This window comes from Adiantum capillus-veneris, chromosome 16 (genome assembly GCF_014529385.1).
Source record: "Adiantum capillus-veneris isolate H3 chromosome 16, ASM1452938v2, whole genome shotgun sequence".
NCBI classification, from domain to species: Eukaryota; Viridiplantae; Streptophyta; class Polypodiopsida; order Polypodiales; family Pteridaceae; genus Adiantum; species Adiantum capillus-veneris.
In genome coordinates, this window is record NC_140946.1 from 141,191,347 (window position 1) to 141,216,604 (window position 25,258).

General features: G+C 40.2%; 1 protein-coding gene across 1 annotated transcript; it reads left to right on the plus strand.

The window, feature by feature from the left end:
- The first annotated feature begins 17,329 nt into the window (after window positions 1-17,329).
- On the plus strand, window positions 17,330-21,852 carry LOC147439973 (uncharacterized). Its single transcript, XM_086484440.1, has 12 exons — window positions 17,330-17,582; window positions 17,666-18,172; window positions 18,267-18,372; window positions 18,467-18,680; window positions 18,858-19,132; window positions 19,213-19,441; window positions 19,515-19,606; window positions 19,708-19,913; window positions 20,017-20,121; window positions 20,233-20,409; window positions 20,497-20,569; window positions 21,446-21,852. Exons 1-12 carry the CDS (start codon window positions 17,330-17,332, stop codon window positions 21,657-21,659), a joined length of 2,451 nt encoding a protein of 816 aa, XP_086340566.1. The 3' UTR covers window positions 21,660-21,852.
- The last annotated feature ends 3,406 nt before the right edge of the window (window positions 21,853-25,258 follow it).

The window sequence follows — 25,258 nt, forward strand, 5'->3', positions numbered from 1 at the left end:
CCCTTGAGGTTTTATGTTTGGTCTTGCATGATAATGCTGTCATTCACGAGAACGTGCTCTTGAACACACACACACACACACACACACACACATTGAATGTAAAAAAAATGATGTTGTATTGTTGTATATGAAATGTTAATTGAGTTTTATAACATTTTGTTTTAAAATATTGATATTTAATATATTATTTAATACAATTGTCTAAGTATGGTTCAATTATGAAGGGATTTTTCATACTTAGACACACACACACACACAATGTGTCTTAGAGAGAGAGAGAGAGAGAGAGAGAGAGAGAGAGAGAGAGAGAATGTAAACACATGCATAAACAAAAAACACATACACACACACACATTGAATGTTAAAAAAATGTATGCATACATGCATAAACAAAGAATGCATACACACACACACACACACACACACACACACACACACACACACACACACACAGAGAGAGAGAGAGAGAGAGAGAGAGAATGAGAGAGAGAGAGAGAGAAATAAAGCAAAGAGAGAGAGAGAGAGAGAGAGAGAGAGAGAGAGAGAGAGAGAGAGAAAGAAAACAAAGAGGGAGAGAGAGAGAGGGGGGAGAAAGCAAAGAGAGAGCGAAAGAGAGATAAGGGGAGAAAACAAAGAGAGAGAGAGAGAGAGAGAGAGAGAGAGAGAGAGAGAGAGAGAGAGAGAGATAGATAGATAAAAAAAAGTAGAGAAAATTTGAAATGAAATGTTATATTAAGTTTTAGGGCTAGGTTAGATTTAAGTTGGATTTAAGATTAGGTTAAATTACATTTAGGTTTATGTTAGATTTAAAATTATGTTAGACTTAAGATTAAGTTAGATTTAAGACTAGATTGGATTTAACTTTATGTTAGATGATTAGATTAAACTTAAGATTAGGTTAGGATTACATTTAAATTAGATTAGATTAAACTTAAGATTAGGTTAAGATTTAAGTTATACTTAAGATTAGGTTAGATTACATTTAAATTAGATTTAGTTTAGATTTAAGATTAGGTTAGATCACATTTAAGTTTATGGTAGATTTAAGATTAGGGTAAGATTTAAGGTTAAGTTAGACTTAAGATTAGATTAGGTTTAGGTTTATGTCAGATGTAGATTTTGATTAGATTTAAGATTAGGTTAGGTCTAGGTTAGATTTAAGATTAGATTTTGGATTTAGTTTTTATATTAAAGTTTACCTTCAATATTACGGCGTAAATTTAGAGTTAGGCCAATGGTGATCCCTCTCTTCCTCTCCACGGATGCGATCACTTGGTGTAATCATATACATGCTATATGTACTTATCTATTAGAGTTTTTAGGGCATGTTCCTCGAACAAGGAGCTGCTGTGAAGAATTGTTAAGCTGTTGTGAATTGCTACAACTAAAGAAGAGGCAAAGGGGTTTTGTCCACTACATGCATTGTCATGTAGACGTGGGTGTGTAGATTTCTCACGTCTAGAAATATAGGCATTGACCAACAAAGACGAGATTATAACCCCATGATTCGGATCTCCGTGCACCTCTAGACAGAGGTGTGCGGGGATTGGACATGACTAGAGAGTGTGAGTGTTGGCGGATACGCCGCAATGGACGTTAGCACAACGAGAACTCACCTAACAAGATTTGTCAGCTAAGCACAAAGCTCAACCCGCAGGCACATGGAAGCAAGCATAGGGTGTCAACCTACGCTCGACCGACTATTGACTACTTCCTACAGATGTCTCTAACCAATGTCTAAGCTACAGCCTTCAAGAGTACACAAGAGGAGATTTCCTAAAACGCTTTCAAGAGCCAAATACCCATCAAACCTTCTCGAAGCGGCTAAGAAACTTGAAGGAAACCCTATTAACACCAATAGGCCGCTCTCCCTAAGGTCCATGAACCAAAACCCCAACCCTAAACACCCGGTAAAAAATCACGTAGGATGTCTGGTCGAAATTTTCAAGTCGTCGTTTCTGAAAACTAAAGTGCCTAATGTGTAGCTCTACTCATTTCGAACGAGTGGATATGCTGAAATGAAGAAACAGACAACGTATGCTCACCGAATCACCAGATATAGCTCGTGGGTCAATCTCGCAAAGCTGGACCGTACACCTGCAATGTAGGTGTTGGCGTGTAGCTCTCTTCGGGGGCAACACACTGCACTGCTCCTCACTCGATTCCGATCACCAGTGCACGCTTAGCATCAAGATAAAACTCTCACTCTCTCTCATACATAGAGTACGCTCAACTCACACAGACAAAAATTTATAAAAATGACAAAGCTTTTTTTCATTAAGGTCAAAAGTGGTATAAATACCTTACAATCTCAAACCCTAATGTTCCAATTTAACCATTCACTCATTCTAAATGTCAAAAATGGGATACAATCTAGAAGCTTCTTCAAGACCCACTATTTACAAAGGTGAAATGACGGTTTCTTTTCAATTAAGGATTAATTACAAAGAAAAATAATATCCTGCCGGGCAGTCATCCTCCGTTGGGTGTGTCCAGCCGCTAACACTCCCCCCCTCCTAGATCATGTCTTCCTCGACATGGCGGTAGAGTTGCTTCTTCAGTGGAGGCTTTCGGGCATCTTTAGAAGAGACTCATATTATGCATGTTGGGCCAGTAATGTAGGGCCAAATATTTCTATATTGATGGTGAAGAAACCGTTGTAGAAGGCTTCTTCAAAAGCCTAGAGATGATACGATGGCAAAAACATTATTCGCTGGTAGAGGGCATGTATCACCTCATGGGAAGGCTGAGCAAATAGTTCATATGCACATCTATATGTGTCTTGGAAGAAGAAGATGATGTCTCTGTTACCTATCCAGGTTTAAAGATCTCAAAAACTGCTAGAAGGGTTTTACAGGTTTTCCTGAGCATGATGCGAGAGAGGTCAGGCGAGCCAGTGAACAATTTAATGGCGCCCGTTAGGGTTTTCACTATGTATTGCTCACTCATTCTCTCACCTGACTTCAAGCCTGGTAGCTTTGGGTAGTTGAGCCATGTGGGATGGCTTTTCTTCAGCAGCTCTTGTTCTTTCCAGGTCCGCATGCTTGGTAGAGGGCAAAAGCTAAGGTTGTCTCTGATTCTTTTAGGTGCCTCTACCTTACAATCTCAAACCCTAATGTTCCAATTTAACCATTCACTCAGTCTAAATGTCAAAAATGGGATACAATCTAGAAGCTTCTTCAAGCCCCACTATTTACAAAGGTGAAATGACGGTTTCTTCTCAATTAAGGATTAATTACAAAGAAAAATAATATCCTGCCGGGCAATCATCCTCCGTTGGGTGTGTCTAGCCGCTAACACTCCCCCCCTCCTAGATCATGTCTTCCTTGACATGGCAGTAGAGCTGCTTCTTCAGTGGAGGCTTTCGGGCATCTTTAGAAGAGACTCATATTGTGCATGCTGGGCCAGTAATGTAGGGCCAAATATTTCTGTATTGATGGTGAAGAAACCGTTGTAGAAGGCTTCTTCAAAAGCCTAGAGATGATACGATGGCAAAAAAATTATTTGCTGGTAGAGGGCATGTATCACCTCATGGGAAGGCTGAGTAGACAGTTCATATGCACATCTATATGTGTCTTGGAAGAAGAAGATGCTGTCTCTGTTGCCTATCCAGGTTTAAAGATCTCAAAAACTGCTAGAAGGGTTTTACAGGTTTTCCTGAGCATGATGCAAGAGAGGTCAGGCGAGCCAGTGAACAATTTAATGGCGCCCGTTAGGGTTTTCACTATGTATTGCTCACTCATTCTCTCACCTGACTTCAAGCCTGGTAGCTTTGGGTAGTTGAGCCATGTGGGATGGCTTTTCTTCAGCAGCTCTTGTTCTTTCCAGGTCCGCATGCTTGGTAGAGGGCAAAAGCTAAGGTTGTCTCTGATTCTTTTAGGTGCCTCTACCTTACAATCTCAAACCCTAATGTTCCAATTTAACCATTCACTCAGTCTAAATGTCAAAAATGGGATACAATCTAGAAGCTTCTTCAAGCCCCACTATTTACAAAGGTGAAATGACGGTTTCTTCTCAATTAAGGATTAATTACAAAGAAAAATAATATCCTGCCGGGCAATCATCCTCCGTTGGGTGTGTCCAGCCGCTAACACTCCCCCCCTCCTAGATCATGTCTTCCTTGACATGGCAGTAGAGCTGCTTCTTCAGTGGAGGCTTTCGGGCATCTTTAGAAGAGACTCATATTGTGCATGCTGGGCCAGTAATGTAGGGCCAAATATTTCTGTATTGATGGTGAAGAAACCGTTGTAGAAGGCTTCTTCAAAAGCCTAGAGATGATACGATGGCAAAAAAATTATTTGCTGGTAGAGGGCATGTATCACCTCATGGGAAGGCTGAGTAGACAGTTCATATGCACATCTATATGTGTCTTGGAAGAAGAAGATGCTGTCTCTATTGCCTATCTAGGTTTAAAGATCTCAAAAACTTCCAGAAGGGTTTTACAGGTTTTCCTGAGCATGATGCAAGAGAGGTCAGGCGAGCCAGTGAACAATTTAATGGCCCCCGTTAGGGTTTTCACCATGTATTGCTCACTCATTCTCTTGCCTGCCTTCAAGCCTGGCAGCTTTGGGTAGTTGAGCCATGTGGGATGGCTTTTCTTGAGCAGCTCTTGTTCTTTCCAGGTCCGCATGCTTGGTAGAGGGCAAAAGCTAAGGTTGTCTCTGATTCTTTTAGGTGCCTCTACCAGATGAACTAAATACTGGGTTAATTTAGTTAGCCATGCCTTTCTCCATTTTGGTTGAGAGTCCACAATCAGCTTAACTCCTTCTGGTTTGGAGATATCTTCTTCGTATAGTGGCACTATTGGCTCCTCTTTAATCTACTTGTTTATTGTAGCAGCTTCATACTTGAGAAGAGGATATGGGAGAGAAGGTTGTAGCCATTCATGTCGAACGACATTTGCATCTAGCTTCTGAATGGTCATAGACTTAAATACCCTCTGCTCCCACTCTATTGTTTCTTTGGCCGTGTCTTTTATTGCCGCTTCTATTTCCCTTTGTAAATTTTGTTCTTCTTCTTGTGTCAGATCCCGGGGCTCTTGGGATGGTTCCACAAGTATGTCCTCTTGCATTGTTGTGTCCATCGGGTCTGACACATTGTCTATGTCAATCACTTCCATTGCTGCTGGCCCTATGCTCAAATGTGGCTCTTCAATCTGCTGTTGGCCTTTCAGCTCATCAATCTGCTTCTGCTAAGACTTTCTTTTCCTGTTCATCTTGATCCCCCATGTTCACTAAGAGGTCGTTCAATTCCGCATTGGCTTTTTCAGCCTCTTCTAGCTTCCTCTTGGTGTCTTCATTTTCTGTTTGCATCCTCTTTAGATCCTCGTCCATCTTCTTTTTCAATGCTTCTAGCTCATCTTTCATGGCCTTGTTCTCATCTTCGACTAGACAGATTTGCATCACTAGATAGCCCTCGGCCAGCATCAATCTTTGTCTCTTCTCTAGTATCAACTCCTTTTGGAGTTCCTTCATCTGTTCTTCATATATATCCTTCTCTGAAGCACTACTAGTTAAGGTAGCAGCTCTGACTCTGGCCGGAGATGCCCTTAGCCTCTGGATGGTTTGATCTTTCACTTTCATTTGATCTTTTAGCTCTATCACTTCATCCTAGCTTGCCTCATGTTTTAGCTCAACTTTTTCCTTAGCATTCCTCAAAGTTTCCACTTCTTTGGACTCATCGGCAAGTTGGAGTGTCAAATTATCCCTTTCTTTCTCTGCATCAGTCAGTGATTTGCTGATTTTCTTGTACTCCTCCTCTGCTCTTTGAAGATTTTGATCTGCTGCCTGACTCTGTCTTTCCATCTCTTGGCATCTTTTGAGTTCCGCGTCCAGATCGGCTTGCAACTTGGCTTGCTTCTGTGTGTTCTCTTGGTCCTGCTTTTGCAGCGAGTCCACCTTGGCTTTGATATGAACTTCATTTGTTTTGAGATTATCAATTTCAATCTCAGTGGCCATAGACCTTGCTCCGAGCCCAATGAGTTTTTGCATCACTTCATCCCAATCATTGGTTTGCGGCTGTAAATCCACTGTATTAGTGGCCATTTACTTCAACTCCACCAATCGAGGGCTCATCATATATTCTTTGGGTTTTGTGCTCGACAACCCAAAAGCTGCATTAGCTGCCTCTTCTCAAGAGTATCAAGCAGCTAGGAGATCAATAAATATTCTATAGTTTCTTTATTCTGGACCTGGCTTCTCATCTTTTGTTTCAACTTCTACCTTCTGCTCTTCCTCTTTGTTCTTCTCTTCCTTGGAGTCTTGTTGCCCATTAGGTTTGTTCAACTCCTCTTTTTGTCGGGTTTGGGGAGGACTAAGAGGAGGTGGTGATGGTGGAGGGCTGGATTCTCGGCTTGATAATGGAGTTGGTTGCTTCTTCTTGAAATCTCGATCCGCATTTGTTTTCCTCTCTCTTTCTTGGCCTTCCTGCTCCTCTAGCAGCTGCCGTCTCACATCATCAACCTCTTCTTCTGTAAAAGGTATATTTGGTATATTCTCCGCTGTAGCATCTAAGATCTCGAAATTCTTGACCGATCCCTTTGAGTCCTTTGAGATGATCTAGACATAGCCTCAAGTGATGGCTTCCATAACTTGCTCATATCCCCTTTTAGTGCTCTCTCAGCTCTGAAACTTTCCATTAGCCTTTCTAGCCTTGCTGCTTTCTGTGACTTTGTTTCCTTTACTCGCGCTTGTAGAATTTCTTTCTTTCCCTTCTTTGGCTCTGGCGGCTCTTCTAACACTTTCTCTAAACGGCGCTTCAACCTTGTGGCTACCCTTGGCGCCTTAGGAGGTTCCTCTTCTTTGTCTTCCTTCAGCTTGAGCCAATCATTTTGGGAGGGAGGTAGAGGCCAATTTCCCTTGGCATGCAATTCTCCATAGATGAATTTGGTTATCAACTCACCAGGCACAATATAGGTGGGATTTTTGCTCCCCATCTTCACAAGGTTGTTGTGAATGTAAGCGGCATAGTTTATCTACTTTGGTTTGCTCTTCTGCATCGCCCAGGTGAAAGTGGTAGCAATATCTCCAGGTGGCATCGTGTATTTCTGTGGCTGCTTGGTACACATGTGGAAGTACTGATTGTATAGTTGGCTGATGATGGCCACCTTCGGGTTTGCAATATCTTCAAATGTATAGTTATTCTTCTTTTCCGAGTAGACCTTAATGTCATCTCGCCTCTTACTCACACTGTCTCCTTTGTTAGAGATGTCAAGCGCTACTGCCACCACTTTCTCTGTGATGACAATCATTGTATTAGGCTTGTCTTGCAGATCTGTAACTCTGGCTATGCCGTCCTCTTTGATTGTGGTGACAAATTCCCACACTCTTTTAACATCAATCTTTGCTGGCAAGGCTTCAAAGTAATTGTGGAGATCCAGTTTCTCCAAGTAGTCCCCCATCTTGCTCCTGACAAATTCATTGAGCTCTTGAGGTATCATGGGTAGCTCCATGGAATTTCCCTCCGGATCTTTAAATACTCCTTGGTAGATTCTTAGATCATTGGTTTCTAGCAGGTCATCTTGAATCCAAGTGCTTGTGGGCTTCAGGGTTCCTTCTTGGATAACAAAAGGCTCCACTTCTTCTAAGTAGTCCTTGATAGTCATCCTCTTCTTCTTTGCAGGTGACTTTGTGGCTGCCATTGATCTTGTTGCACTCAGTAGTTCAAAGTTAGCGTTTTTTACAGATTAGCTGATAAAATGAGTTCTGACTACCTAAATGACTTGAAAATTGAAATAAAAACTTAAAAGGGACTAGGAAAACCATGCATGTGCCCACATTAGATTTTTGGATGAAAAATAAGCATGTAGATATCCTACGCGTAGGATGTCTACCTTCTCTGATTTTGATGAAACTTGACAGGCTTGTGGCCCTTGACTTGCGCAACATGGCTATGTACTTGGAATTTGGTTTGGACGTCAAAAAGTGCAATTTTGAGCATATTTAGGCTTTTGGCTCACAAAGTGGATAGGATGTCCTATAAAGATGGCAAATGATATTCAATTGGGTTGAAGTTTGATATATGGGCTTCTTATACCATGTAAAAGACTCCCATGATGTCAATTCCTGCACAGAAGGTCAATATGACACTAGAGACATCCTACGCGTAGGATGTCTACTTTCTCAGAATGACTTGAATTTGGTTCTGTGGGTAGCCCTTAGCATGTAGAACATGGCCCTGCTCTTAGATTTTGATTTGGATAAGAATTGGTGTTGTTAGGAGCATGTGTAGTGTTTTTAGGCTCAGAAAAGTGCATCTTTGAGGTTTTGGGTCCAAATGTGATGGGTTTGGCTTGAAATTTGATACATGAGCTTGTGAAGATGTAATAAAGATATTTGGAACTCAAAAAACCAGCTGGAGGTCAAATAGGTCATTTAGACATCCTACACTTAGGATTTCTATTTCATTAATTTTCATATCTGACCCCACAGTTAGCTTGGCAATGTGCTAATGAGTATATTGTGCAAGTTTCATGTGATTTGGACTAGTTTTGGTAGGTCTATGACCCATTATTGCCTCTATGCTTTGACTTTCTGTTTTTTGACGCATATGAGGTCAACTCTTGTCCAAATGTGATGAAACTTGATGGCTAGCATGTATAAGGTATGTAGAAGCTGTGTATGAGGTGAGATGTTGAGTTTGGTGCCCAAACATGGCCATGAGACATCCTACGCGTAGGATGTCTCCTGATGAAATGTTTTATGAGAAATGCTACTAGTACATGCCTTGAGCCCCCCTGAGTCCCCTTTAAGCCATATTTCAATAAAAAAGTCAAAAAGATAGATAGAAACTCCCTCTTTGGCTTTTAGAGCCTCTAAGTCTTTTTCTGACTCTTGGAGTGCTTTTCGGCGATGAAATTTCTTGATGTTAGTCTCCATAGCTTCATGGTTCCTTGGGGATCCTTGCCATATGGTTTTTGTTGGCTTTGGCTTCACCGGAGCTTCGTTTGGCAATTTGTCGCTCTAGAAGTGCCCGTGGTTGCGTTTACATGTCGTCGATGACTTGTGGTGGTCTACCACCATAGGACTTGGTTGTTGATGGTTTAGGAAAGCCGCTCGTGAAGTTTGGTGGGAAACAGACATCCGGTTTGGCCGTGAGCTCCAGTTGACGCTTTGTGTGTCTGATGTCATTTTTGAAGCTTAGTCCCGCTTCGGGTCCTTTTATGGCCATGTGGGCTATATAGCCTTGTAGAGCATGTTGAGATGCTCCTACCCATGAGTTTTGGTAGCATTTGGGCGACTTTCCACCGATTTACCACTTGGTGGCCTCTTGCAGGGCTCTAGAAGTTAGGGCTTTTTCCAATGGTTTTTTGCCGCCTTTGTGCATTCAAGTGGTCTCCTATGCTAGGGTAAGCCCCCTATGAAGCCTTATTGCTTTTGGGTTAGCCGTTAGGTGGCCACCTCTACCTGTAGGTCTCTACTTCCCGTTTCCCGCGTGAACCCTACACTAGTTTTCGCGACAAAACATCAAACATACGCAAAAAGCTCAAGGTGCTGAGCCTACCTCTCATATTTGGAGCCTATCGGGTGGTCGTGCGCATCGTAGAAGTAGCTAGAAGTCCGGTTCACTCTAGATGGCAAGGGCTCTCTCTCAAGAAGGAAATAGTAGAAATGAGCTCTAAGTGAAGTGAAAAAATATTATAATGGGGGTCCCCGAACCACTTTTTATGAATTTTGACATGTGCTCCCAACTCCTTCCGAGATGGGGTTTAGGCTCGAAAAGTTCTTGATTTGGACTCCTTTTGCTCAGTTTCGGAGAAATTTGATGTTTCGGTCAAAATCTGGCCAAAACACGCCTCCCGCTCCTTTCACATAATTGCACCCCCATTGTACCATAGGTTGTCCTATAGGGATGCATTTTATTTGCGAGCTTTTTAAATCGTTCTTTTATAAGCATCATACTATTCTTAGAGCTTTTTGGCTACCAATTATCTATGATCCATCACAAAGGAGCTGTGAAATGTACCAACAAGATTAATTCCTACAATGCACACCTTTCAATATTCATAAGAACCAAAGCACTCTAATAGCGATCCCATCATGATTTTAACTTACCATTGTTCTTTAATACACAAGAACCTTAAAGCACTCTAATGCCAATTGAGCATTCACAACCTTTAGTCCCAAAAAATGTACCAAAGTCTAATCAACTACTTCAATGCTCCCACAAGCAAACTCCCACTGATATCTTAATTTGCTACCTCTGCTATCCTCCCATAGCCAATTATCTATGATCCATCACAAACGAGCAATGAAATGTATATCAAAAGGAATAATTTTCATACGATACCATTTAACATTATAAGAACCAAAGCACTCTAATAGCAACCCCATTTTGATTTCAGCTTAGAATTATTTATAAATAGACAAAAACATTGAAAGAAGCATTCAAAAAGGTCAATCCAAAAAGATGTACAATAGTCTAATCACTTCTTCAAAGCTCCCACAAGCAAACTCCCATGAAATTAGCCACATCGGCTATCCTCCCATAGTTGTCTTTACCTTCCGTGGTTGACCCAGAACAAAGGCTAAATCTATGACTGTGAATGTTGGCTGGTGAATGACCATGTGCTCCTTTGGCTGAAGACCAAGAACATGTGCATACACATAGTACATGTGCTTGCATGCAACGAAAGTCTTTTTTGCACACTCTCTTTTCTGAAAATCTGGGCAAGTGCATCTAGGCTCCTCTTTGATTTGAACATCATAAACATTTTCTGTCATTACTCTAAATATTACATGTTGCTTTTGTATCATAACGATCTCCTCCAAAAGTGTCATATCCAATCTGTTAGCTGCGTCAATTCTTTTTTGAGCTTCTTTGGAAATGCCATGTCTCCACTTTCGCTTCCTGCTACCACTGCCCAACTCTGAGGTACTTCTACATATGTTGGTGGGTGGTGTCTGCAATGGTGTGTTAACACATGCTATCTTGAATCCAGCTGCTCTTAAACTAGAGAGCTCCTCATCTGAAACATTTGTTCCACTCGCAATATCCCAAAGAGCAGGTACCTCAATTAACATTTTCACTTGCTTCTTGACTGCTTTTGTATGTTCCACATCATGATTGCAAAACCACAACCACTGTGCAATAGACTTGTCTTGATAAGTCCTTTCTGACCAGATCGAAGGTGCCACCAAACCTCTTTCACGGCTTTGGATTAAGGTATTACAGTTCTTCCTACCCAATCTACCAAAACATTTTCTAACACAATTAGGTGGCATCCTGCAAAGTGCCCATTGCTCGCGCGATACCTCAACTTCTTGTATTAAACATGACGTCGTGTTCGGATCATTGTTATCATACTTGTCATTGCCTACCTCTTGCATCTCATCCTCCTTGCCTTGAACAAACTTCTCTTCAATGCCAATATTATCAAAGTGGATGTGCCTTGGCCGCCCCTTTGGGTTACGTTGTCTTGACTCCATGAAGAACTCCGGCCTATGAGAACTGAAAGCTTCCGTGCTTTTTTTTTTCTTTCTTTGGACAGACTCCTTGTCTCCATGCACAGTAGGATCTTCATACATTGGTGTCCCCGCAACAACTTCTCCAATAACCTTTGCAATAGAACACGGACTCTGATTTCTCTGATTGGCTGCCTTGCTTAACATGGACTCCATTGAAGGCCCAGTTCCAATAAATCTACCTGTCATAAAACCCAATCGCTTTGCACACTGGATATACGAGTTCAAGACGTCACTGACGCAAGCATCATAAAGGGATATATTTTTTTTGCCACCTTCTCCTGACAACCAGCTTGCATGTACACTTTCTGAGAGGTTTATACTGGGAACTTGAGCACGCTCCCATGGACTCATCTCAATCTGCACAATCATGAGTACATAGAAAGATTCACATATAAATGAATGAAAAACAGATTTACTAATAGAATTGAAACTCACCGTAGTTGTGATACTTCCCCAATGCGATATTCTTTTTTCCCACCATTTAAACCATCTTTGCAAAACAATGATATTGTCTTTGTTGACATTATCGGTCCACCATTCTTTGATTGCCTTTGCACACTCATTTGCTTCATGAATAGTCATTGCGTTTCTCCATGCTTCACATATGGAGATGTGTTCTCGTTGTTTACTTGAAGAAATGAGCTTCTTGGTGTACTTGTGTAAGCTTTGTTCCCAATGAAAGAGGCAAGAACGCTCTCTTCCCTCAAGTACATTTTGAGGTCCTCCATTATAAACTGTTCTAATTGCTAGCCAATTTGCTCCTGCCTCATCTGACATAAAGCCAGCAAAATCGGGAGGTGCTTGTCCACATTGCGCTACTACACTATTGAGCATCTCCCAGAACAACACCTGAGACTCACAATCTTCCTCTTTTGATTCACAGATAGCTATTACTTGCAAGGCTCGCATGCTGCGTAGACAAAAGTTGTAATTATGCAATGTAAACATAGCAAGAATATTACTAAAATAATCAGTTGTCAATTTTATATACCTAGGATCGTACACAGAACATGACATTGTTGCCCAACCTTCTATGCGATGTGTGTGATCAAAATGTACCCAGGCATTTCTCAGATCTCCTGTACCTGTGCGTCGCATGCGATTAATCAAGTCTACTCCAGAGGCTGGACCTTTGGTGGACATTTTGAATAGGTAACATTTGTCTTTAAGCCCTCCCTGTCCTGGAAACCTACTTCCATGGAAGAAAGGAAACATACAACGTCGTTGCAGTTGCAAAATATTATCATAGCCATCGCCGATCAATACTCCTTGTTTTGATTTTTCTTGTGTCACTATTCCCTTGAATCTAATTAACAATAAACAATAATCATACGTTTATAAAATGAAAGTGCTATATCAAATGTTTGAAACCAAAAGATAACATATAGTTCTTACCCTTTGTTTTGAACGAGTGGCATCATTTCTTCCAAGAAATGATTGAGATCTTTCTCGGTTGTCATTCCATCATCTTCTTTGGTTAGAGAATCGAATAATATCTGGCGTGCAACCATCATCTGAATTTTTCTAGGTCCTCCTCTCTCAATCTTCAATACCGTGCTAACTAGACTTCTCACTTTCTCAATGGAGGCTCTGTTTGTTCCTTGTTGAACGCTGTGTGAATGTTCACCAACATGTATTGCCAAGCGACTCATTTGGTTATCTTTTGGAAGAACATAGTATATCTTGCAAATACAAATAGCAGAACATGTAACAATTCTCTGACAATAGTGACATGTGATGCCTGAGTTAGCTTGAGCTGCAGGTAATCCCTTGCTGATTGGTCGATCAAGATGTCCATGAAAATATGCATCGTTAAATTTTTTCTCATTTTCAAAGTAAGAACATGTTATCCTGTGACACATCAGGTAGCCCAGACAAGAGCTGAGACGGATTGTGCAGTCTATCGACATGTTTGTTTGAGAAGGTCGACTCCATAAATGACCATCAAATTTCTGTTCCATTCCAACCATCCGATTTTTTTTTCCAGATGCAGGTGGTAGTTCGAAGCACACTGTTCCATCATAAACTGCAGGAAGCTCTTCTACATGAATCGAATCTCCACAAATGCTCAAAAGTTTCTTGAGTCTAGCTGCACCTGTACTTTCTTTTATCCAGTTGATAATAGATTTTCTTTTCACATCTGCATCGTCACTGTCAATTGGAATGACAATAGGGTTATGACGCAAACCTTGTATAACTTGATCTTCCTTTTGCGTGTCAAAGTGTACATCAGACATTGCCTCATCATCCAAGCATAAAGGAGATGACTTAGCTCCATAAGATGTGAACTGAAACATAGTGTGTGTATCATCTTCTGCAGATTCGATACTATCAGAAACATAGACGCAATCATGAGAGTGAGCTATTTTATATGTTTTTGAAAGTGTTCCATCAAGCAAATAGTGCTCGTTTCCTTCATGATCACTTCTTGGTGTCACACAGATCTCAGATGGTTTTTTATTGTCAGTTTCAACAATGGCACTCAAACCCAAAAGTTTACAGTGAGGAGGCAATAAGCTCTGCAGAAAAAATGCACTCAATAGAACCTCATTATCTCTCAAAGACACTTCATGCTGCAGTAGCATTCCATCAACTTTCCAAGTTAAAATGATAGAGCTAGAAGGACTCATTTAGGGTCAGTAAGAGAAACTAACAAAGAAAGCAAAACATATAGTGATAAACATGGGGGTAATAAAAGAAGATAACTTAGATAATAGAACCTAACAACAGAAACCGAAACTACAGAGTTTTTGCTATGGCAGGAGAAGCTAAAATGTGAACAAGATGACAACTCTCTGTCAATGTATTTCGTGCATTCAAAACGTATTTTTAAATATTTCTCAAACTTTCTCTCTTTCAAAATACTACTCTCTGTCTCTCTCAATACTGTCATTACTCTTTTTATCATTTCTCTTATGAGCTCTCTTTCTCTCTCTTGCATCCCTCTTTCACTATATCTCTCAATATCTCAACAAATCTCACCGCCGTCACTGTTATCATACTTCTTTTTCTCTCTTTATTACTTATTCACTGTTATCATACTTCTTTTTCTATCTCTCTCTCTTTCCTCCTCTTTCACTATATCTCTCAATATCTCAACAAATCTCACCGCCGTCACTGTTATCATACTTCTTTTTCTCTCTTTATTACTTATTCACTGTTATCATACTTCTTTTTCTCTCTCTCTCTCTTTCCTCCTCTCTCACTATATCTCTCAATATCTAAACAAATCTCACCGCCGTCACTTATCTCTCTTTATTATTTATTCACTGTTATCATACTTCTTTTTCTCTCTCTCTCTCTCTCTCTCTTTCCTCCTCTCTCACTATATCTCTCAATATCTCAACAAATCTCACCGCCGTCACTTATCTCTCTTTATTATTTAGTCACTGTTATCATACTTCTCTTTCTCTCTCTCTCTCTCTCTCTCTTTCCTCCTCTCTCACTATATCTCTCAATATCTCAACAAATCTCTTAACTGTCACTTATCTCTTTTTATTACTCATTCACTCCTTGATTTGATGTAAATTGATCTTGTTTATTTGAATTAATTTAATTAAATGTAATTTGATTTAATGAAGTAATTTTGTTTGTTTGAATTTATGAAATATATTTTGACTTAATTTAATATAATTTGATTACATTTAATGTTATAAACTACATATTATTTTTAAAAATTGTATGATTTAAAGCTTGCTTATTAAGTTGGGCGGACAAAGTGAACACTAGAAAACCCTGGTCGGACAATGTGAACACTAGAAAACCCTAGATCTAAATGTGTATTTTATCAATACATTCTTTCATTCTCTCCCTCTCTCTCTTTCTCTCTCTCTCTCTCTCTCTCTCTCTCTCTCTCTCTCTCTCTCTCTCTCTCTCTCTCTCTCTCTCTCTCTCTCTCTCTCTCTCTCTCTCTCTCTCTCTCTCTCTCTCTAACTCGTTGCATGTCGACTCCTCCGTTCTGAGGTACTCACCGTCGTTCGTCGGTCACTGTCTCCTCCGTTCAACTCCTCATCAGGTACTCTTGAATTCTTTTTGCAAATCTGGACCCGACCGTTCAATCCCAGTTCAACTGTGTCTCCGCCCAACACCGTTGCCCCTGGCTATGGAAAGATAGGAGGAGCAGGGGGCTCCCCCACCACAGAGCTGCTAGTCATGCTGCTATGTACTGTGGTGGGGAAAAATGGGGGGGCCAAGAGCCCTCCCATCATCCGCGCGCGCGCGGATGATGGGAGGGCTCTTGGCCCCCCCCTTTTTCATCTCACTACTTGGGCCAGCTGAGGGCTGCGGCTCATGTGTCAAGAGTGGAGTGCTCCCTGTCGGTCCTGAGACCGGTTCTGAGAAGAGAAAAAATGGGGGGCCAGGAGCTCTGCCATCGTCCGCGCACGCGCGGATGATGGGGAGGCTCCTTGCCCCCCATTTTTTCTCTTCTTTTTCTGAGTAAATTTCATTCCAAATACTAGCACAAAGATCTTAGTTGATGTAGTCAAAATATCATCTTATTAATCCTTGTGAATGTGGCAGAAAGCTAGCGAAGAAGTCTAAATGCTACAAAAATAGCCTATTGATCCTTAAAAATGAATGTAGCAAAAAGCTTATGATGGCTAGTTGGGTTAATTAATCAGATCAGGTAGAACAACAGCTAGCTGTGGATAGGAAATAGTGATAAATTTGATAAATTTGGGTACAATGGCTAAGACGGAGATAGTACTAGTCTTTAAACTGGGTGTCATGATTCCTGGTAGGAACACTGATATGTGAAAGTATATATATTTTGATGGAAGGGAAAGAGTCAAATTTGAAAGCAATTAAGGGCAACTTGTGTCTGTGTGTACAGTGTGTGTAAGAGTGAGAGAGAGAGAGGTATGAATAATTGTAAGCATGCATACGAGATTGAGGATGGCGAGTACTTCACACTAGTCATGATGTTTGCTGCATATGAGCTCCGGTGTGTGTAGGTGCGTCCAATTGAGTTGCGTCCAATTGAAGTGTGTAGGCGCGTCCAATTGAGGTGCGTCCCATTGAGGTGTGTAGGCGCGTCCAGCTGTCTAAATGAGGCCTAAATGAGGCACGTGGGAAGGAGAGTTATGAGGCCTAAATGAGGCACGTGGGAAGGAGAAAGGGGGGGGCAGGAGCCCCCCCATCGTCCTCGCGCGCGCGGACGATGGGGGGGGCTCCTGGCCCCCCCCTTTCTCCTTCCACCTACCCACCCACCCTTTCTCCTTCCACCTACCCACCATTCGGCGTTTACTGCATAGCGCACAGCATCAGCGTTTACTGCAGCAGCTCAGAGCATTCCCACAGTATTGTTCTACCCCGTCGCTCAACAGTGCACACACAGCAACACACAAACAACAACATACAACAACGTCGAAAGGCCTTCGAATAGGTACAATAGTTTAATTGGCTCGAAAGGTTTCACATGAATGTATTGGTTCTCCCCTCTGTGAGTACCCATGGCTAGGTTCTATGATGCAGGATTGTCATTCTTAAAGCTTTAGTTAGCTGAACACATAGATGTACATTTAAGTGCCTCTATAAATGAAAAGGTGATTCTCCCCTTTAGTTAGCTGAAAATAAGAGAAGCAGTGAAATTAAGGTGTCTTAATATCTTTCATGGTGGTCTTGTTAAAAGTTATGGAAAAGTGTTTTCTCAGTTCTAAATTACATACTTTTCACCTTGTTTCCTTTTCTCTCTTTAAGAATTGTTGCTGTTTGATTTCAATTTTTCATACCTCTTAAGAGATGGGAGAGATAGAGAGAGAGAGAGAGATAAAACATGAATGAAAACGAGACAAAAGCGATTGAGAGAGACAAAAAAATTTTAAGTGAAAAATGATTTTGTTTTGTGTTCTCAAGCTGTGAACATGGGTCCTAAGAAAACTGCAAAAAGAAGATTGCAATCTTCATCACCAAACAGTAGTCGCTATGTGAGCATGAAGTTAAGAAGTGGGTCATTGCCTAAAGTGACGTTTGAGCAAGAGGCATCTTCACGTGTAATGTCTCTTGCCACTCCGCTAACAAAGAGGGGGCGTCTACAAAAGCGTTGCATTTATGTGGACGATGAAGCTGAGGTTGAAGAGGATTCCAATAATTTAAATGATGTCACAGAAGCTACAGGTAAATTAATGGTGGTCTTTTGCTTTGATTTATTTTCTTTTATGCTTGGTAAGAATATTAAAAACATTTATGCTTTCTATCAGGAACAAACGTGGAAGAGCAAGGAGAAATCCCTCACGAGAAAGATGACAGTCAAGAAGAAAGTAGCGACAGTGAGAATGAGGACAATCAGAGAGCCAAACATAAAAGACAATTTGGAAAAAAAGTTCCTCTTGGACTCATGAAAGATGTGCTCGGACAGTTTTATGTGAAGAGAAGGAGTGTTCCTCCATTGGTGCCTCTTTGTCGTTTGGTTCCTCATGAGGCTGTGAGATTTGCTTCAGATTCGGCATCATGGTTGGTGAGTACTTTTGACACTGCTGCATATGTGGAAACCATGGGTGTTTTCTTGGTTTCATTGGCTGGTCCTAGTGGTAGTACTATGCCAGTCACTACCCAAAATTTGGAGGAGTGGGGTCCAATATGGACACAAAAACATCTAGACTTTGAGCGTTCTCTTAACAAAGAATGGCAAGATTTAAAAGGGAGAAAATTTCTTGTATGGGATGGCAATCATCGCCTCAAAACTTGGATGAAGCGCATCAAAGACCGTACGTTCTCTTACTTTATTTCATGATTAAAAATATAGCTTATAGCTTTTAGTATGATTTATTGATTATAATTTTCTGAAACATTTGAATGTAGTGTATGCTGATTCTCCTGAATATCATAGTTGTGTTCGTTGTCAATTTATTGAGGTTGACAAAGCCAAGGAAGGCGAGTTACTTCTTGCATTGGATACTACAAATGCGTAAGTTATTATTTTGATCATCATACTCGTTTATGTTGCTATTATAATAAATTTTATATGTTTTTAAATTTTTCGTTGTTTTGTTATATTTTAGTATTTCAAGAGCTCATGTAACTCCGAATATTAGCCATGAGGTGTACATGTTTCAAAAATTTGGCATAGCAAACAAAGATAGTATCTTGAGCAAGTTATCTGAAGAGGACCGAAAGTGGGCTGAGGTGGAGATGTCCATTGAAGCAAGATATTATCATGGCACTCCGCCTTGGTACAACACACCATGTGTTGTTATTGCACAGCTTGTATGGAAGGTAACTCTTATGACCTTTCTTATGTTGAAAGATTTATTTCTTTGAGAATAACTTAAATCCCCTGTGGGAGCCTCTGCGATATTGAGGTGGATGTTTCTTTTGCAATTTTGTTCATATTACAAAGGAGACTCTGTCAAAAAAAATTTGGGAGGGTTTTCATTTATCTTGTTGATGTAGGATGAGTTCAACACCTTTATTTCAAATGAAACTGCAAAAATCAAAGGGAAAGGGTTACCTGAGCATGAAACAAAAAAAAAGATTGATGCTGCCATAAGGTCAGAAGAAGAGAGGCTTAAAGATCGAGGATACAAGTATCTCTGTATTGCTAATCCTAATAATGGAGAGGAATTTTTCAAAGTTTTGTATGGACTTAAGTGGGATGAGCCAGGGATGTTAAAGATTACAAGGGACAAATTGTATTGTCTTACAAGCTCTAAGATTCCATCTGACAGGTAGATTCTTGATATTTAATTTGTAATGTTTTCTATATTTTTTTTTGCTCTTTACTCAATCACTATATATCATTTTATAGAAAAAAGGTTCTTTTGCAAATCATGAGTTTGACAAAAGCCAAAGATCCCCAATGTATGCATTTTGGAGACTACAAAACATTTCGCAATTACATGAAGAAGGAAGTTTATTGGGCACACATGTTTGTGGAAGCCTCGTTGGTTATTCGAAAGCTCGAGGTGGAAGGTCCTCAACTTCCATCAGATTTTGAGGACTTCTATAAGAGTTCTCTCAAGAGTCATATTATAGAGGTAATAACGTTTTGAGGTGCATTGTTACTATAAGTTACTATAGAAATATTTTAAAAATGTTAATATTGTGCAGGCTTTTGCTTCTCTTCTTAATGTGGTGAAATCTTCGGATGACCAACAAAAGATGCCAGAGTTAGATTTTTCGGCAAGGAGACTCCTTTTTAGGTGAGGATATTATTCTTTACATATGACTTGTCTATGAGAGATAGGGTTGAGATAGAGAGAGATTGTCTTTACTTATCAATAAAATGTATCGTTTTCTGTAGATGGTTTATGTATTGCAAGGAAGAAAAGATTCTAGGAAGTATACCATCTGTGGCCAAAGAATGGGTTGACTTAAAGGATGAGAACACTATGTACTCTCCAACAATCCAAGATCGTGGAATCACTGATTGGGAGGCTAGCATGTGTCCTTGGTGGATTGACTATCCCATTGGAGTTATCCCAAAACAGGAGAAGGAGTTGAGGATAAGTATGCAACTATGTCACTATTGTGAAGCCTCTTTTGTATCCTACACAATGTCTTGTTGTTTTGCCTTGTTATATGCATAAATATAATGCAAGAGATCTTGTAGGGTTCATGACGGAGCATGGCATTGCTGGTACAATTGACACTCATGTAGATGATGCTTCTGAGCCAGCTAACATTGATATTACGCATGTTGTGCAAGACAAGAAAGGTAGGAGGATGTTTATGTATATGTTTTATGGATTATGCATGCTATGTTTAATATGTGTCATATTATTGTTGTACTAAAATTACTTTTGTATGTTTTTGCATTTTTTCTTAGGTAAAAAAAAGGTCAATGATCCTCCACAAAAGACTCCACAAAGGACTCCAGAAATATCCAAATCTCAAGGTCTCGAGTCTGCAAGAAAGTCTGATGCAGCTCCATCTTCATCATTCGTTGCAGAGTCCTCGCTAGGACGCCCTGCATGGGAGAGACGACCTGTCACACGTAGTGTTGGTATGCAAATAACATTTTATCCGCAAATGTCAAAATCGTATCGTATTTTCTTTTCTATTTAGTTAGTGATGCGTACTCTTTGTGTAGGTTTCCATTACACTACTGTGGTTGATGCTTTGCTTGTGGATATTAGGGGTGTTGATAAGTTTGCTTTGAAAAGGTAAGTTTTTTTCTTCACTAATAGTAACACAATAGCATCTTTTTTGAAAGTTTTTGCTTGCTTGGGTTTTTGTTGTAGTATACACATGTTTCTCTCCCCCCAAAAAGTTGATTTATATAGTAAAGATGGGGTTCCTTGCAAAGAGGTTGCACGATTGATTTTTGCCGACTTTCCAAATGGTTTGTTGGTAGATGCTTTGGAATCAACTCCTGAAGGTGCATTATTTTTTACATAACCATTTCTCATTAAGTTGAATATTGTTGAATTTTATGTGATAAGTGCACGTTTTATGAATTTGTAGAGAGCGTGATAGTGCCAAAGTGGAATTTATACTCAAAGGAGTTGATTACTGGTACCATGGATCTTGCACACGAGTTTCTCGCAGATGAGGGGTTCTTGGTCACCATGTGTTTAGCTGAGCATATTGGAGAGCTCTTTGTAGATGCTCTTAGGGTTGGTCTTACACTCCATCGCACTTGGACCCTTATGTGTGCTAGTCATGGCTATAGACATCCTGTTACTCGAGAGGCGGTAAGAATTAGATTACCTAATATGTAGGATTGTCTTGAACTTCAACTAAAAGGTTAGTCATGTATTTACAGGTGCTGGATCTCACCATATGCTTGTGGCATCGTGCTGGTAAGCCTGTACCCTTGTACGATCGTGATGCTGGTGCTATGATTGATGATGTGCACTTTCCAGCGATGCGTAGTTATGTACTTGATTGTGAGATTACACCTTTGGAGGTACAGGGGATTCCCATGAGGGGAGGTGCGGAACGATCATTGACTTTTTTCAGGTGATGATGTCTCAAACATATGCTTTGTTGTATAAGAATTTTTGGGTTTCTGAATATTAAACGAATCTAATCAACAGGTGGCTCCTCGCTACTTTCACTGAGCGATATGATTATGTTCTGGACGTGTTCGCTGGATGCGGTGGCCTTGGGAGAGCGAGCATTGAGGAGGGACGACATTGTCTTTGCATGGAGATTGATGATGTTCTTTATGAGGGGTGCCTCTCTACTATTGCATGTGGACCTATGCCTCACGTTGGGCATTCACAGCCGATCAGTCTAGATTTACAGTAGACATGACACTTGAGGTCTCACTTTCAATTTTATATGTTTGGACTTATTTATTACGTGAGCCTATTTTGGTCATTTTGTGCATGCACGTCGTCACTAGTTTTATTGACTGGACATATATCATCACTACTGATGACATTCATATTTTGATATATGGCTCCTTTCGCTATGTTTTTATGTAGTTATTTTTGGAACATTGCTACATTTGTTCCATATGAATGTTGTTTCCATTTAATTCCATTAGAAAGAAATGTTGTGTTTATGTCAAAGAGGGTTTTTATGCTCGTCTCATGCTTACAATATTTGAGATACGTTAATAGTGTGTTCTCATAACTTTGAAAATATATTATTTCAAACTTCTCCTACTTATTCTCCATTGAATGCATAAAAGTTATTAAAAGAACGAAAATCAACAATAAAATTAATAAGAACGAAAATAGAAGCTCGCAAAAATTACATCCCCGTCCTATAGTCACTGATTATCCCCATAATTTTTGTTTTTCATTACGACCGTATTTCACCTGCTTTTTTATTTTTGAAGTTTTTCTGCCAAAAATTAGTAAAATTCAAAAGAAAATAGCAAAATAAACCCATAAAATCCTCAAAAATCACAACAACTCAAAAACATCACCGCAAAATACTATGTACACTCACATGCTATTTTTATGGCCGACTTTCTCCGTTTTACCAATATTTTGTCTGAGAAATATCTATTTTTATATATATACACACACCTAGAGGCATAATTTAGCGTTTGGCCCCATATACTTGTAGATTCATGCTGTATAAGGGAATATGTGCTTAGGTTAGTCCAGAAAATTTTATAATCAAACAAAAACCTTTCAAACTAGTCGAAAAACATGCCCTTTTTTTGCTCTTTTTACCTTCATTGGGTCCGCACTCAGAATGCCTCCCCCCCTCCTAGTCGGAGTCCTCCCGGACAACAAGGTATCGCCTCGGGGTATGTGCAGTGCATGGGTTAAAAATTGTGCTAATGTGCGGCCTTGTAATGTGGCCCTATTTGATGCAAACTTAGTCAATACATGGAAAAATTAATGTTGTGCGAGAGGAGGGAATAAGCAAAATGCTTATTGGCATTCGACGTCGAGGTTTCCTATTTGTTGTTGATTTGGTTGACTGATTTTCTTTGTAAGTAAAAGTTGTAACTCTATAGATCTTTGTTTGATCGTCTTTCTTGCAAAAGTTGCTTGGTTTGCCGCTACTGTCGATATGGCCGTGGTTGTCTCCGTGGAGAGAATTTTCGTGGCTGAATTGGCCGTAGTCTTTTTCTCTTTTGCTTGCCATTTGTAGCTCTATTTTGGAGGCTTTTGTAGGTTTATTGCCTCGTCCGTGGTCGTCATTGTTGTTCGGTTGATCGGCACCCACATAGATCGGTTTGTCGGTTTCATATGTAGTGAGTGTCTGGCTGCTGGTGTTGCTTGTACTGAAGGGAGTTCTTGTTTGCGTTTTGGGATCCAAATGCGAGTCACATTTAAGTGTTTACTGAGCATTCTCTTTGGGATCCATATCTTTTTTATTCCCGTGGTTGTTGGTTTAACTGTGTTCTTCAGTTGACTTCAGTTGTTGTATTGTGGTTTGTATGCCATGTCACCTCTATCCTTCTGAACCCATACTTGTTTTTCGCGTGTTGCTACCCTTGATCTATTCACTGCTGTCTGTGTTGTCTTATTTTTGTAGTGAACATGGCTGGCAGTTCCTTGGTTGTTCTCCATGTGTATCGTGTTTTGCTTTATTGGCACCCATCCTTTTTATTCTTTATCCAGTGATGGTGGTGCTGTCATCTGGTTCTTAGGGGTTTGCTGAGAAAAGGATACCACCTGTTCATCTTGTGCATGCTGAATTTTAACTCTATCCAAATTCGAATCTATCTGCACATTATACTCTTTCTGCCAAGGTTGTCCCAACAACATGGGGTGTAGTGTGCTCGCATCCTCAACCACATAAAACTTGTGGGGGTAAACATATTGATGTATTTGTACATGCAATATTGTCCAGCCCAATGTTCCTAGCGAATGTGAGGTACTACTTTCTAGCATTTGTGGAGTAGGATGTAGTTGATCTTTGGGCTTGAGCTGTTTATATAATTTGTAAGAGATCAGATTTGCTTGAGCTCCGGAATCAAGCAATGTCGTTGATTCAACTTGATTGCTACCCACTTTGACTGCAATTATTGGTTCCACTGTGTCTTCACCAAAATTCGTTAATAGAATAGCATTTATTCGCAATGATGATCCACTTTGTTGTTGTTTTCATAGAAGCCTTCTTTTTGCAATGCGTTCTTTTGTCTCTGCTTGTGCTTCTTCTCGTACCCTCTGTTTCTCCTTCATCCGTTGTTTTTCTTGATGGATTTGTTGAAGCATATCCTATGTTAGTGGTAAATGATACTTTTTTAACCGACACCTACTAATCCAATTTGGCATTTTTTCTCCTGTCAATGTAGCAAGTTTGATAGCTCCACTTTGACTAATCACAAAGGGTCCCATCCCTTGCTTTTTAAGTTTCTTGGCATGTTGCTTCAACGTATAAACAAGTACATAATCACCTATTTTGAACTCTTTCGTACATACATGCTTGTCAAAAAACTATTTTTGTCTTCTCCTTTTAGCATAGATCGAAGCTACAGCTCTCAATCGAAGTTCATCTAGCTTTTCAAGATCATCTATTCTTGAAGAGAGCTCATGCCCTGTCCATTCTAAGCGTTTCTCTATGCGTAGAGTTGGAACTAAAAACTCTATGGGTAATATAGCGTTTAGACCAAACACCATGTTGTACGGTGCTGTTCCGATTGATGTTTTGTAAGCTACCCTGTATGCCCATAGTGTTGAGTGTAATTGCTGATCCCAGTCCGTTCGTGACTCTGATACAATTTTAGTCAAAACTGTGCATAGTGTTTTATTTGTGGCCTCAGCTTTGTCCATTTACCTGTGGATGATATGGAGTAGATTTTCTATGTATGACCATGAATTCCGATAGCAGATATTCAATGACTTCATTAAGAAAATGCGTTTCTCGATCTCTGACAATTTCTATTGGTAACCAGTATCGTACAAAGACATTCTCATACAAAAATTGTGCAGTGGTTCTTGCATCTGCTTTTTGTGTTGCTGTAGCTTCAGCCCATTTTGTGAGATAGTATGTAGCCACAATGATATATTGGGTATAGGTGTGATATGCAGGGGGTGAAATAGGTCCCACAAAATCAATACCCCATTTTGCAAATATCCGTGCTCCCATCATTGGCCGTAGTGGAATCTCATCTCTCTTTATTAGCAGTTCTTCTTCTTCAGGCTCTAAATCAGTTGCTATATAGACAGGCTGAGGCTCTTCGCCTGGTGCAGCAAGGTCTATCCGTTTTACATTTTCCGGCCCATCGTAAGATTCCTGGTGTATTCTTTTCCTTATTGGTGGTGTCATTATGATTTTTCTGTCTTGGATGGTGAATTTTCGATAATGGGATGGTACATTCATGTTTCCTTTTTCTGAATCCTCCTTACCATCAGTTTGTCCCTCAGTAGTCCATACCTCTCTTAACGACCGTTTTAGCTCTTGGTATTTCTTTTTACGCTCCATTTTGGTCCACT